This window comes from Nannospalax galili, unplaced genomic scaffold, assembly GCF_000622305.1.
Source record: "Nannospalax galili isolate Female #2095 unplaced genomic scaffold, S.galili_v1.0 scaffold885, whole genome shotgun sequence".
NCBI classification, from domain to species: domain Eukaryota; kingdom Metazoa; phylum Chordata; class Mammalia; order Rodentia; family Spalacidae; genus Nannospalax; species Nannospalax galili.
Genome location: NW_008354025.1, coordinates 615920 through 632057, shown reverse-complemented (window position 1 = coordinate 632057; position 16138 = coordinate 615920). Strand labels below are relative to the sequence as shown.

At 38.7% G+C, this 16138-nt stretch overlaps 1 protein-coding gene across 1 annotated transcript in view; it reads right to left on the bottom strand.

The window, feature by feature from the left end:
- The window catches only part of LOC103748507 (ankyrin repeat and sterile alpha motif domain-containing protein 1B), a gene marked incomplete at its 3' end in the record, with an annotated part of 501190 nt that overhangs the window by 319861 nt on the left and 165191 nt on the right, over window positions 1-16138 (bottom strand). Inside the window, exons 3-4 of the mRNA XM_008851154.1 lie at window positions 10950-11106; window positions 3264-3560 (exon numbers count right to left, since the gene is read on the bottom strand). Coding sequence (XP_008849376.1) covers window positions 3264-3560; window positions 10950-11106 — 454 coding nt within the window. The remainder of the gene's footprint in view (window positions 1-3263; window positions 3561-10949; window positions 11107-16138) is intronic.

Genomic DNA, 16138 nt, shown 5'->3' with positions numbered 1-16138 from the left:
AGATAGGGATCCCATAGCCCCAGATGGCATAGAACTAGCTATATAGACCAGGCTGGACTGGATCTCACAGAGGTCTATCTGCCTCTGACTCCTGAGTGCTGGGTTAAAGGCATGTGCCACCACACACGGCTTCTAATTAAATATTTTGAAACATTGCTTAGTCAACTACTACATATATGGCAAGTTAAATTACAACTAAAAATTCAAAGTCCTATCACTTCTATCAATGGCTTCTCATGATCTCCTTATTTTTTAAAAAAAAATCTGTATTTTCCTCACCTGTGCCTCCACAGTTCTCTGGTTTAGCATTCATTATACTTCACACCTATGGGTTATTGCACTTTTTTATCTTTTTCACTTAATTTGGTACACTGATCAGTTTCATTTTCGATTCTTCAAAAGCACAAAATATAATGTTTGTACCCCAAAAATGAATGATATAAAATTGAACTTATAAAATTGAATCTAAACTTTTCTCCTCTGGTCATGCCACCTTGGAAAACCATGAAAAGGTCTTGGCCATGAACACAGAATGGCCTACTGATACAAGTCATCATGAAAATCCTGGGCTATAAAGTGGTCTGTGGCCAGGCACCGTAGTGCACACTTAGAATGATAACAGATGGAAAACACATAATTCAACCTCTTTACAATTCCTAGTAACCCTGGAGTTAAGTATCAGTTTCACCTGGAATGTGTAGAGTATTTGTGAAATTGCTTCATTTATTTCTTTTGGGTATTTACACCCCATTTTACAACTCATGCCCTCTTCTAATCCACAGGTAAAGACTATTTTCCCACATGCAGAAGTTAGTTGGCCTTTGTTACTTGCTTTGGACAGTCACACATGGCAGAAGTATTGGTGGTTTAGTTCTAAGCATAGGTGGAGGCCTTAACTGACCTAACGGATCTTACTAGATACACAAAAATCTCACTCACCACCCCACACAACTGACCCAATATACACGAGAAAACCCAGCTAAACTGCTCCTGCTGTTGGCCATCCACCAGAACTACATGGTAAGACCCTATTGTGGAAGACACCACATGCTATGGTTGCAGAAAATAAAGAAATGAAACTGGAACCTAGCTGGAAGCTTTCTTCCTGTTGGCTAGCTTTTATAATGATAGAAGGTGCTCTGCAGATGGCTAGCAGAACACTGTCATCAACGGTTTTACTAAGATACGGACCCTGAGTGCTACACTACTGACCAGCCATGCACACTATGTCCACTGGTACAATAGCTATACGACTCTTATGGGGGGTAACCAACTACTTTCTGACTGGATTTGAGCCCTGTTCATAGGTAGGAATTCATACCTGGTACTGTAAATCAGGTATGAATGGGCCCAAGTGGGGAAACTACTGCTGTCGCTTTGTTAAACAGACATGGTGTATGTCAGCTTCCTTCTATGCTTATGTCTACACCCGCAGATCAGTGCTGTTGTCAGCTTTGGTCAGAGAAGCTTCCTTTTGCAGTGGGCGGTGGTAGCTGCAGAGACTCATAACTAGTCAAAGCGACTGCTGATTGCTCAGCCCTAAACGAGATGTTTAGAACACTCCCTCGAAGACTGTAGGAATATTTCCAAAGAGGGGCCAGAAAGAATGTGAGAAATCTAGGAGGATGTGGAGGGTTGTGGAACACGCTTGGGCACGACATTGCCATTGCACTCTTGAACTCACAGCAGCTGAAATTACCCACACATGACCTGCACAAGGCTCAACGCTTCAACATTCCATCATGGAAAGAAGGGCTCACAAGGCCCCCGTCCTTCTGGATGACTTAAAGCAGTTAACTGTTGCTAAGGAGGAGGGCTCGTGAGGTCCCATCCCTCTCTGAGGATCCATAGGCAGATAATGTTTACTTGAAGGAGAGACATGTTCTTCATTTGGAGTAGCCACTGGTAAGTTGCTCGTGTTTCTGTAACTCATTGGAGGAGAGGGAGGGGGAGAGGGAGGAGTGGAACTCCTTGTGAAGAGGAAAGAGGTCAGTGACAGTGAGAGGGACAAGAGAAGGTACTGGGTGTGAATATGTTCAAAATACATTATACATATGCATGAAAATGTCCTAATGATATTCATTATTATGTGCAATTAATATATCCTAATAAAAAAGAGAGAAAATCCAGCCAAGGCCAGAACTACCCAGCTGAACACAGACTACATTACCAACTCCAAAATTATGAGATAAGTCATTAGTATGTTCAATCACTGCAATTGGAGTACTTCAGAATGTAGCAATAACTTACTAACACACAGGGGAGACAGTCAAGTCAATCTGACAAGAACAGGTCTTTGAGAGATAAAAATGTTCTCATCAACTTAGAATACAGAAAGCAACCATAAAAGCAGAAATATATCTTTTTAAAGATAGTCTTAAAGTTTGAATAATTTAAGATTAAATCATAAAAGTAGGCTGTCTTTTTCCCTATAGAGAAATAAAACCCATACAAATGTTATCCTTCCTTTGAAGATCAATTCAAGAGGCTAAGAGGTGGCCCAGTGGTTAAGAGTGCTTACTGCTCTATCAGAAGATCAGAGTTTGGATCCCAGCACACACATGGGACAGTTTACGAACACCTCTAACTCCAGCTCCAAGGGATCTGATACTTCCTTCCAACCTCAACAGGCACACATACACACATATGTATACACACATACACAGAGACACACAAACACATAAAATAAAAATTTAAAAATCTTATAGAAAAAGAAAGTTTAACTCAAATATCACTTCTTTAGTACTTTTTTTTCTGAGTCTCCTTTGTCCCCATGATTGGTCATTAGATATGTATATAAATGGTAAATTATATTGGAAAAGGCCTATAATTTAATCAGTAAATCTAAGGCCACATTCTGGTTTTATCAGCTGGATCCTTGGGCAAACTTCTTAAATCTCTGAACTTAATTCCTATTTTCTTAACTGGAAATCAACAGTACTCAATCCCACATGACATCTCATCTGCAATCACTCTTCTAAGTGTAGCAATATGCTAAGAATTTGGTATGTACTCAAAAATATTAGTAGTAATTTTTGGATTCATTCATTCATTAAGCTTTGATTGGCTTCCTGATATATATCAGGCTGTATGTTACATGCCGGGAAAAAGAAAACAGAAATGGTAACACCCCCAACTTCCACCCACTAATAACGTACAATCCTTCGATTAGCATAAAGTTAGATTGTGCCTCATGATGCCTCATATTTCCCTAAAGCATGTGGCGTAGCACATCACCTTTAACACACAGCTAAAAGACTCACTTGACAGCTCACATCCATTCCTGCCTCCAACAACACCTGTACAACTGCTTTGTGACCGTTGCGGGCAGCAAGGTGAAGCGGTGTGTGTTTCCGGGTGTTACAGCTCATTAAGTTCGGGTGTGCACTGATGATCATTTTGACCACCCTCAGCCGTCCGTAGAGTGCTGCCAAGTCCAGTGGTGTTTCAAGCTTGCTGTTCCTAATCGTGGGGTCAGTGAGCTCTTCCAGGAGAACAGCAACTACCTCTGAGTGTCCATATTGAGCTGCACAGTGTAGGGCAGTTTCATTCTCATTGTTCTGTTTAAGGCACAGATACAAAGGACATGTTTTCAGAAACTTAATTATCAAAATCTAAACACAATAATTTAAAACTTTACATGTTTGGAAAATGTAAATTTAAGATTAATCTATTGCAGTTAAGTATGACTAATTAGATTTTATATTTGATAAAAGTATCCATCATTCATTACATCAAAATCATGTTTTATCACTTCAATGAAAAGTCAAAGTTTTCACTGCATTATATTTTTCCAATTTCCAAGAATGATAAATGATTTAGCCATGCTAGTCAGTGTCCCTGCTGGGTCCAGATGGCCAGTGTTCCCTGCATCGTTCATCAGGTCTCTGTGACATTTGTTAATGAGGAAGATTAATAACAATTACAGCATACTTTTAATAGACAGGCTTTCCAGAGGAGAAATGAGATAGCAAATTCTTGATAATGAGAGATTGATGAAAAAAAAAAGCTTTGCAAATTGTTTCATTTTATTTTCCACAATCATTGCTTTTATTATAAAGAAGATAATAAGCATAAATCATTGATTCTCTTGTTTGCCAAAAAATAAAAATAAATCCTGTCCCTAAGATAGGATAGCATCTTTTTGAAAACACAATTAAGAAGCAGGCCTGGACCCACACCCAGACAAGTAGCCAAGAATATCACAATACTACATCTGCAGCTTGCAAAATTCCTACTGAAAAACCAGTGACTTTCCCAGAAATTTAGCAAGATTTCTTGGGAGGTCTGAGAGCCCTTGGGAAGGCTGAGCTCTCAAGATAAAATTGCTTGCTTCCTCCTTCTCTACTGTGAGTAAATAAATTCCTTTTGTATAAAAAGAAATAAAAACAAAATAATCTCAGTTGCATGGCAAACTGACCGACCCTTCAGACAATTTTGGCAGTTGACAAGGGTGGATAGGGTCTTTGTATGCTAGGCAATTGGCAAGGTCTGTCAGGAGAACACTGGACAAGAAACGTTAGCAGCAAAAGTGAAATGATCCTACATTCGAGCTCTAGAGAGAAAATGAAGCTGCCATTACTACAGCCATCATCATAGTTAACAGTATCAGACATGGCTACATTTCATGTGTTTATCTACTTATTTCTCCTTATAAAATGGATACTATTATTATTCTTTTCCTCATTTATAGAATGAGAAAACTAAGGCACCAAGTAACTGAATAATGGGCATTTGATTGCACAGCCATTCCATAAGAAGGACAGCGTGAAGTTACAGACTTGCCTTAAATATATTTCCCAAATATGTGGCACAGCAGCATCACCTTTTGGAACACAGCTAAAAGGCTCGCTTGTCAGCTCACACTCATCCCTGCTTCCAGCAGCACCCGCACAACTGTGCCTACTTCAGGCAGCGGGTGAAGCATCATGTAGCTCAGGATTTGAACCATGTAGCCCAGGCTCGAAGACAGACCTCCCATCTATCGCATGCACCTTCACAGCTACAACGGTTACTACTCACACTTGCTGAACATCTACGAAGTTTACAAATATTTTCTTGTTGAGTCTTATAGAAACCCTCCATGTTTGGTATCAATATTTCTACTTTATGGATAAAGAAAGTAAAATTCAAAAAGGCTACAGTACATCTAGGAAGAATAGGGATCTTTGAGTATCTGCCCAAACGCCGTGCTCTTGCGCTGTTGCACTCTGCCTGTCATCTGTTGCTATGCTGCCGAAGAAGCTCTGAAAGTGAGTAACTGAAAATTTTCCAGAGATTTCACCGCAAGAGTACTTAGCAGGAAACAACTTGGATAGTAGTTCCTAACCAAACAAAAGGACAAGGACAGGAGACACTGTCTCAAAAAGAAAAAAAAAAAAAAAAAAAAAAAATAGCATGTGGGAAAACGCACTAAGGTAGGCTTCTTAATCTTATATTTTGTATGCCTAGGATCATAAGGGGACAACTGAAGGTAAAAATAAAAATCCAGGGTCTGGAGAGATGGCTAAGCTGTAAAAGCTCTTGTAGAGGACCCAGGTTCAATTCCCAGCACCCACATAGCAGCTAAAAACTGTCTGTTAATTCCAGTTCTAGGGGAATCCAACACCCTCTTCTGACCTCCGTGGGCACTGCACTCAGACAATACACTCATACATATAAAATAAAAAGTAAAATAATAAAATTAAAACCCAGTAGGAAAAACCCACTCCTTAGCAAGAGCTGAAGAAAGCTGGCATCTGACAGATGGTAATGCAATGAAGCTGTTTCTTCCATTGCTTTTAGGAGTCATTCATGTGCTTGGTTTGAATGTGTCGCTATAATCTTCCTCATAGAGGCTTGACAACAACATAGAGTTTTACACATCCTAATTTTTAGTCTGGATGCTCTATAAACTTGATAAGAACCCCAAGCATATTACTTTTTGCATGAAAATATGACACAGAACTATGCTTCCTGACCAACCTAATTTCCCCTTGGTCTAGAAAAGATTGAATCTCATTTTTCAAACTGTAGCACATCTCTGAGAAAAGAGAAAGGCCAATTATGAAGTAATGACTCCTCAAAGATCTCTCTACTTTTACACAGCCCTTAGCCTAGAAAATAGGAGCAAAATTGTAAATTCTAATAATACCAATTAGCACTGTTCAAATCTCAAGAGAAATTATCTCCATCATTAAAGACCTATTTAAGAAATAATGTTCAGAGGTTTTTAACCACAATCAACATATACTTGGACTTTTATATCAATGGAGATGACAACTGATATCTTTACTAAGGCAGGACTGTAAAGTTGTGTCCGAACTCTTTAGCCATCTAAAAAACTCTAACTGAAAATGGATAGGTTATGATGACGCACTGATTAGTAACTGCTAGTATGTCTGCACAGAACATTCTTTTTTCAATTTTTATTTATTTAGTGTTGTATGAGTGTTAACCCTGCAGGTATGTAAGTGCATCTGTGTCATGCAGAGCCCACAGAGGTCAAAAGAGGGTGTTGGGTTCCCCTGGAACTAGAGTTATGGACAGTTGTTAGCTGCATGTATGCTAGGAATCAAACCCAGGTCTTCTGCAAGTGGAGCCAGTGCTCTTAACTGCTGAGCCATCTCTCTAGTCCCCAAACAGGACATTCTTTAAAGGGTCTGAATTCTTCCCTTTTTACCAAATAAGTGTTCTTTGAAAAATTAATACATTTACTGGGCTGGAGAGATGGCTCAGTAGTTAAAAGCACTGACTACTCTTGTAGAGGACCCAGGTTTGATTCCCAGCATCCACATGGTACCTAACAACGGTCCTAACTCCAGTTCCAGGGGATCTGGCGCCCTCTTCTGACCTCTGCAGGTATTGCATGACATGGATGCACTTAAACACATGTGGGCAATACACTCATACACATAAAATAAAAATAATAAAAATTTTTAAAAGATACTTACAGACAATGAATAGAAGAAGGAAAATGATTGATAAGACCCATTTACCAAGACATCTTGGTTCAAAGTGAAATATCCAACACAAATAAGTTCAAGTTTTTGTCAATAGCAAAGGCAATGTACTTTTGAGATTAGGATACTCTTGACTTTTGCCCCAGGAGAAGCCTACTTTGGTTTCCAAAATTATTCACTAAGTTAACTACTCTATCTAGGGCAGAATAAGATAATAAATAGGATCTAGCCACAATTTCAGTTACTTTTGCTCTGCAAAGATCCAAAATACTAAATGGAAATTTCCAGAAATAACTCTTTCAAGTTTTAAATCACACGCTGATCTGAGTGGCAAAATGAAATCTTGAGTCCTCCTACCCATACATGAATCATTCCTTTGGTCCAGTGAATCTACACTGTATCTATTACCTGGACTCACTTACTGGCCATCTCTGTTAGCAGATCTATGTGCTACTGTGGAGTTTGCATTCCAGTAACCCTTAATTTTACTTAATAGTGACCCAAAGCCCCAAAGCAATGATACATGTGAAGGCCATGGCATACACCACGGATGGATAAATAAAGTCTGGTGCTCTGTGGAAACTGCAGAAGTATGGTAGATGCATTAAAGAAGAGCACAACGAGAAGCCACCTGATAAATAACATTAGTATATAACATATATATACATATATAATGTATAACGTATATAAACATTAGTTCTTTTCCCATGTAAAAACAAAATTATGGGGACGGGAGAGATGGCTCAGCAGTTAAGAGTACTAGCTGCTCTTGCAGAGGACCCAGGTTTGATTCCCAGCACCCACATGGTAGCTAACAACCGTCCATGACTCCAGTTCCAAGGGAATCCAATGCCCTCCTCCAACCTCTGCAGGCACTGCACAACATGGGTGTACTTACATACCTTCAGGCAATGCACTCATGCACACAAAATGTTTTTAATTAAATAAAATTTTATAAACTATTTTGTGGTGAAAATGCCTATAGAAAATCACATTTCAAAAAGAGAATCTGAAGTGATAGATGGACTTGTTACTACTGAGGTTTTAAACATCCACTGGGGTAATAGAAGACTGCATCCTCTCTGGATAAGGGGTAACAAACCACATAAGAAACCCAAGATGCTTTTCAGAAATCATAATGAAACACTAACTATAGTGCATAATTTCAATAGTACAGCATAGTATATTACTGGTTAGGACCTAGGCTTGAGATCTAAGAAACTTGTGTTTAAATGTTGATTTCATTTCTAGGTTCATTGGGAAAGTTACTTCATCGCTCTAAGGTCATGATAATGCCTACCTCATCTGACTGCAACAGGGCTTGGTAAGATAATGTGGACATACTTGCACAATGTTTTGCAAATAATAAACACTCTCTAAGTGATAAGATTTAGGATGCAACCTCAATGTGTAAGACCTGGAGTCAGAGTTCAAGTCTCTGTTTAGGTCACCCAGGAATGTGAGACTTCAAGTTACTCAGCTTTACTTAGTCTGATTTTTCATCTATAAAATGGGAATGATATCACTTCAGAGGATTATTGTAAGAACTAAGTAATGTTTTATAGGTGTAGTACTTAGTACAATCATTGGTTTATCTTATTCTTCAATAAATATTGATTTCTATTTCTTCCCTCTATTGTTTAGATACATAAAGGTTTCTAATTAGCTAGAACATCCCTGTACCTTCAGAAAAAAAGAAAAGAAGTAAAGCTAACATCAAGAGTTATTTATAGGAATAAAATTACCAGAACTGAAATTCTCAGGAGAAATGGCATGGAGTTGGGGAACTAATTTAGAATATGGTATTAAAAGTCTCAAGGAGGGGCTAAGAAAATAGCTCAGTTGTAAAGTGCTTGTGTGTAGGCATGGGGATCTAAGCTTAACCCTCACAACACATATCAAAAAAACAGACAGGCATGGTGCTCCATACTTGTAATCCTAGTGGTGAGGAAGCAGAGAGAGGAGGATCCCTGGGGCTTGGTAGCTAGCCAGTCTAGCCTAACAAACAAGCCCAGGTCCCAAAGATCCTACCTCAATAAAGCAACATGGGCAGCACCTGAGAACAACACCTGAGGTTGACCTCAGCCTCCACGTGTGCACCTACATGCACACATCCAAACACATACCGGTCAACACATACAGATGCACACACACACATACACACACGCATGCACGCATTCACGTAGGGACGCACAATTCTCAAGAAGTACTCAGCTTGTTGCCAACAGAAACCACAGCACAAACGAATAGAAGTGCAAAAAATAATTTTGAACTCAATTGTACTTAAAAGGAAATTTTTAGTAATTTAATCAATCTTCTCAGTACTATTTACTATTTACTATTACTATTCAGTAATATTTATCTTTTAAATATAAATGAACACTCTATGTTTCTTATTTCTGTGACATTTAAAAACATTTTGCTTATAAAAATTAACATCCTTCCATTTAACCTTGGTTTGTTTCTGTTTTACTCGTCAGGTTGGCTTCGCACCAGACAGACAGTTTCAAGAATATCCACCAGATGGCTCATTCCATAAATGATCTAAGTTTTGCTTTTCTCAAGAACAGAGAAGCATTCTCACAAATTTTCTTTTAGTATGATATGATGATAAAGATAGTTATATCTGTTATTTTTAAAAAGATTGAGTACATTCTAATTTTAAAATTATGCATTTTGTAACATTATCAATGCAAAATTTTATGATAAAATTTAATAAGAGACTTTCCCAATGAATAAAATGCTCTTTTTTGCTGATTAGTCCTTTCAACATTTCATCGAGAAAATTTTTTTCTTTTCCTTTGTTGTTTAGAGTCAGTGTTACTTTTTATTCTTTAGTGTGAATTTCAGCCAAAGGTCTGCTAAGTCTATGTCTATTTGAACAATATGCTAATTGCCCTTTAATTAGATGTGCTTGCCCTAGGGTAGCCTGCTTGCATCGGTATTGGATGACTGCCAATCTGCAGCCTAACATCATAGCTGTAATTCAATTGCTGGACTGCATGCTGGTTTTCAAATATAGTTTTACAAAATGGGAACAGTAGGGGGCATGCAGAGCTCAAGATGTTTGTTATCATACTGAATTAAGAGGCCATATTTTACTTTCTCAAATCTGCACTTATCTGTTTTAATACTCAGAATGGAATTCCTTTTTCATACATTCACTATTTTTAACATAGATGTTATGCTCTTGCAAATACATTGACAATGTGTCTCTATCAGAATGCTCTTTGGTGCTGAACTTACTGAGGATGGGTGTGCGTGCGTGAGTGCGTGCATATGTGTTTTTGTGTGTGTGTATTTAACTTACTATGAGACTAAAAACTATATACACTGTATTTTGCATATTGATTCCCAAAAAGTGTAGTCAACCATGAAAGTGCTATGCAAATGATAGCTACGATCATTGTTTTAGCATTTACAATTTTATTAAGGAACTCTCTAATTCTCATTTAAAATGTGAATACTGTTCTGTCTTTAAATATTCAACAGCTATATAAAACATGGATTATATAAAGCAGGCAAAAATATTACAACTACTTCCCTTATGTAGGATTTTCTTGTTAACAAAGTATCTTCACAATTACCTCACTCAGTGCCTGTACATCATACCAAATGCCAAAGATTTTTTTCAAATTTCTCCTTTAAAACATTTTATTATTTTTATTTTATGTGTACGAGTGTATTGCCTGCATGTGTGTGAGTGCACCCATGTCGTGCAATGCTGTGGAGGTCGGAAGAGGGCTTTGGAATCCCCCGGAACTGGAGTTAAGGACAGTTCATAGCTGCCATGTGGGTTCTGGGAATCAAACCCAGGTCCTCTGCAAGAGCAGTCAGTGCTCTTAACCACTGAGCCAACTCTCCAGCCCCTCAAATTTCTCCTTTAGAAAATTCAGCAGTGGAAGATTTTGGCAGGGTAAAGATAAAAGTCATCAATTTTTCAACGTGGCTTTGCCTTTGAAAACTCTAGAGTAGTTTATGGCATGAACAAACATTTGACAAGTGCACCTGTTCATTGACTCTGGAATGTGAAGGTCCATGATGAATAAGAATCTTCACGATCTCCACATCTCCTTTCCAGGCAGCCAGATGAATAGGAAAATAACCTTTGTTGTCTGCCACATTTGTTGATGCCTCATATTGAAGTAGTTTGAGAACTATATCCCTAAGAAAAAAGAAAATAAAAAAATAAAAGAAAACAACAGAAAAGAAAATATGCTGAACAACACGGATTTTATTTACTAACGATGAAAGTCTACTGCAAACTAGCTGGCATTTAAAGCAATCATTCAAGGCACTAAAACGTTAAGTTAGGTTTTAGAGTTCGCATAGTTGGCATACTATTTTACTTACCTAGGAAACACTCATAACTCCCCAACACACATATACAAACACAGATAGGCACACACAAAGCATTAACCAATGAAATTACTTAACAGAGTACAATGTAGATCTTATTTCATTAACTGAATTAGCTAATTAAATTAAATCAAAACTTAAGTAAGCATCTCCCACTTGTTTAATGGTCTGTCTTTCCAGATAATCCAGATTTAAGAGTTAGCATGAAGGAAAAGCTGAAGTCACAAGCAAACTTCCTGTTTCCAAGAAAAAATATTATCATAGTATCAAGTTAAATTTGTAGCATTTCAACAATGAACTAGAATAAATGAGTTAAGACATAAAGAAAAAAATTTTAATTTTTAATTTAAATTTTATTGAATTTTTGTATATTTCATACAGAACAACTCAATCGATCTTAATCATCTTTAGGCCCCCTTCCCCATTGGCACTCCCCCATAGCCCCCTCACTGGAATTCATACATTCTGTCATTTGTGTTAAGGCCTATTATGTCAAGTTAGTGTCCCCAGACATTCCTCCGTGAAAGTTCATCTACTGAGGTCTAGTCAGCCTATCTAGAGTCCCTCAGAAAAATTTAGATAAGTAGACCAAGGAGCTAACAACTTAAGTGTAATACTAGGTCAGGATTTTAAAAATGAGAAAATCTGGGCCAGGTGTGGAGGTGTATGCCTTTAATACGAGCAGAGGCAGAGATAGGTGCATCTCCATGAGATTGAGGTCAGGCTGGTCTACATAGCAAGTTCCAGGCCCACTGGGGCTACAGGGAAACCTGTCTGTAAAACAAGAGCTCAAGGGCTGGAGAGATGGCTCAGTGGTTAAGAGCACTGGCTGCTCTTGCTGAGGACCCAGGTGGTTCCCAGAACGACATGGAATCTAACAACCATCCATATCTCCAGTTCCAGGGGATCTGACACCCTCTTCTGACCTCCATAGGCACTGCACAACACAAGTGCACTTACATGCACGCAGGCAATACACTCACACACATAAAATAAAAATAATAAAATATTTTTGAAATAACAAGAGCTTAACCATTTTCTGACCACAGAACATAACACAATTTGAATATGTGACTCATTTCTGTATTCCTCCACCTTCTTCAAACCCAATAAATTATCTGAAGAGAGAAATTCACTTAAGAGATAAATTCCACCATGGGTGCAGTTTCAGCATAGCTCAAATCCTGCTATAGTCTTCTATACTTAAAACCCATTGGATTTCCAAAGTAAAAAATCTTGAATTAAAATAAGCTCATGAAGAATTAATAATTGTTAGTGCACATTATACTGAACTTTATATAAAACAGTACAAAAACGTAATTCTAAACAAAAGCTGTATTTTCATTTGAATTTATTTAGACACAAATTCTGATAATTCATTAAGTGACACCCCAAACAGATACATATATAAATATAGGCAGAAATACATATGTGAATGTACAATCATATACTAAAGTTGCTTCTTGGGTTAAAAAGTCACCAATAGAGAAAATGAACAAAACGGAAAGACCTAAATTTAAATATTTTATAAAAATCAAGCTACAAGTAATAAATGAGAAAAATTAGAGAGATTAGAATAGATGCGAAGTTAGAATTCTAACAGCTCACAAGGAACACAAATATAACAAAAATACCAGTAAATAGAAAACTTACACTACCCCAAATGTAGTCTAATCGTTAGATTCAGTTTCAACACACATAAAATTATGGTGAAAGAATAGAAGTTATATAAACAGTTGTAGAGTTAATAGTTCATCTATATTAAGAAATAATGGTCTATGATTTCTTTCCTTTGAGATCTTTATGTGGGTTTGGAAATAGTTTTTTCGATCTCACAGAAGAAGATATATTTTTGTGTGTGTGTGTGTGTGTGTGTGTGTGAGGCCATGTGTGTGTGTGGGTACCCTCAGAGGCCAAAAGAAAACACCAGATCCCTGGAGCTAGAGTTCTGATCTCCCAATGTGGGTTCTGGGAACTGGTGTCAGGTCTCCTGAAAGAGCAGCAAGTGCTCTTAACCACTGAACCGTCTCTGTAGACCCACAGATTATAGCTTAACATGTCTTTTTAAAAATATTATTTAACAAGTTCTAAATTCTGAAGACTTAGATGATCTGTGACTCAGTTACACAAACTACCTAATGCTGTGACACTGGCAAATTTTAGTATCTTTTTTTTTTTTTTTTTTTTTGTCTTTTTGAGACAGGGTCTCCCTGTAGCCCCAGCTGTCCTGGAACTCAATATGTAGACCAGGCTGGCCTCAAACTCACAAAGATCCACCTGCCTCTGCTTCCCAAGTGCTGGGATTGAAGGCATGCACCACCACGCCCAGCCTCTTTTTCCTTTTTGTAGAAGATACTAGAATAATAACAACATCTACTACTGAAGTATAGTAACAGCACTGAGATCACACAAGGAAGTCCCTTGATAACTAGCAAACACTGTCTAAACATTAGCTCTCATCCCTAATAAGAACAAAGTCCTTTTGGAGTGAAAGTGCTTACAAAAAAAAAAAATCACATTTCATAAAGAGAATCTGAAAACCAAAAGGAAATTTGAAGTTTATCCAGTTGACACTGAGTTGTTCTAGGGTCCAGGTCTGGAGAGATGGCTCAGCAGCTAAGAGCACTGGCTGCTCTTGCAGAGAACCCAGGTTTGGTTCCCAGCACCCACACGGCATCTAACAACTATCCATATCTCCAGTTCCAGGGGATTCAACACCCTCTTCTGACCTCTGTGGGCACTGTAAAACATGGGCGTGCTTACATACATACAGGCAATATACTCATACATATAAGATTAAAATAATAAATAAAATATTTTTAAAGCACTGTTCTAGGGTCTTCCAGTCTTCCAAGATAAGAAAATAATTACAGTAAAGTAAGGAGGATTCAAACAAGAGTTATGAATAAGAAAAGCCTGCTAAGAACCAGAATCTGGTTTAAAGTCCCAAGTCTCTACTACTTGCTAACTTGGTTACCTTGAGTAAATCAAATGCCCTCAATCTCTCTTTCACTGTTAATATAGAATTTAGACATTACATTCTATTACCAGTCTCAAAGGCTTATGATGGAAAACAAATGAGAAAGATACAATTGTAGATTATATGGAAACGCTATTCTCAAGGCAGGCTGTTATAACATTGAACAATTTCAGTGGGTTTTTAAAAAGAAATCTTTTAGCATTTGAAAGGTAAAATAAAACCAAAAGAAGCTGATCAAACTAAATGCCTAGAATAAAAAGGAGAATCTGTCCTAAAATAAATCTCTTTCTCCAAAGTAATGTTAAAAACAATTGGGGAAAAGATTTTAATTTCATTTCTTAAGCCCTACTCAAATAAAAATTCTAAAAACTCCTCATAAAATGGTTTTTTGATGTTATCGTTGTCATTCGTAGGGTTTGGATATAATTTGAGTGTGCACCCAATGACTCAGATGCTAACTTTTTTCAGTAGTGGAAGGAACTTTTAGACTTACTATGTAGCTCCAGCTGGCCTCCAATTATTTATGCAGACCATCCCAGGCTGGCCTCAATTTCACTGCCATCTGCCTGCCTCTGCCTCCTGAGTGACGGGATTACAGGAATGAACCACCATGCCTAGCCCATATGCTAAAATTGAATCCCCATTATGAGCATTTAGACAGTAGAAGCCTAATCCAACTGTGGTGATTAGAAATAGGACTTAGAGTAGGTGGAGAGGAGTAAATAAGGTCATCACAGTAGAACCTCCCTTTGAATGCCACTGGAATCGCAGTATAGAGGGGGTGGGGTGGGCAGGTCAGCCCAATTCTATTCGAGCAACTACTGGCAAGTAAAAGCTGCTGGAGGGAGAGGCTCCATTTTCTCTCGGAGTGTGACACCTGGGGGTTGACCAAGAGATGGATTCACACCCAAAGCATTTGAGCAACACAGATTAAACTCTATAGACCTTTAAAAAAATTATAGAGGGCCCTCAACTCCCTCTGCTTCCCTGGACCTGCACGACCTGAAGGCCACTCTCAGACCCGCAGGCTTCTCACTCCAGGGTATGTCCATCATGCCCTCCACGCCTTGACTCCCCCAGCCTCAGTCACCCTCCCATCTCCCCCACCAGTCTCTCCTCCTAGCCGGGGTCCTGTCTCATTCCTTGTCTTGGGGCCCCAGGCACCTGGGGAACCACTACTGATTCCTGGTCCTCTTCATCCAGACCAAGTCAGTGCCTTCTCAGGTGCCAGGAGCACTGCTTAAGGGCCTGGTCCCACCCTCACCTCCCTCTGCTTTCCTGGGCCTGCACCACCCTCCAGCCTCTTTCCAGGATTCAGGGGCTGACCTTTCCTGATCCTTTGCATCCAGACCAACCCAGCTCCTCAGTGTAGTCCCCAGGAGCCCATGGGGCCGCTACCCACCCCCATCTGCCTTTCCATCTCTGGATGGCACAGCCACCAGCTGCCCTAGACCAGCATCTTTCCTGGGGCCTGCTCTAGGCCAGTCCAACCTCCAAATTACTTAGGACAACATCTTTCCTGGAGGGATCCAGACCTTAGGAGAAAACCTGAGAGCATCTGATCCTCATCTGACTTGGGCCTCTGTGGGAATTCCTGAAGCAAAAGCAATCTGGCCATTCCAATATAAAATCAAAAGAGAGAGCTGGAAGCTTAGAACAACCAGCTTTTCTTCCTAAAAAGTAAACCACAAAGACACATAAAGTTCACAAAAAGAAGCAGACCTAAACTTGAAGACTTGAGTCTCACACAAGAATCAGAACCTACAAAAGAAATTCACATGTCATAATCACAGAGAAAAATAATAACATGAAAAACCAAAATAACATACCCCCACCAAATCCCAATAGTCCTCTAGAG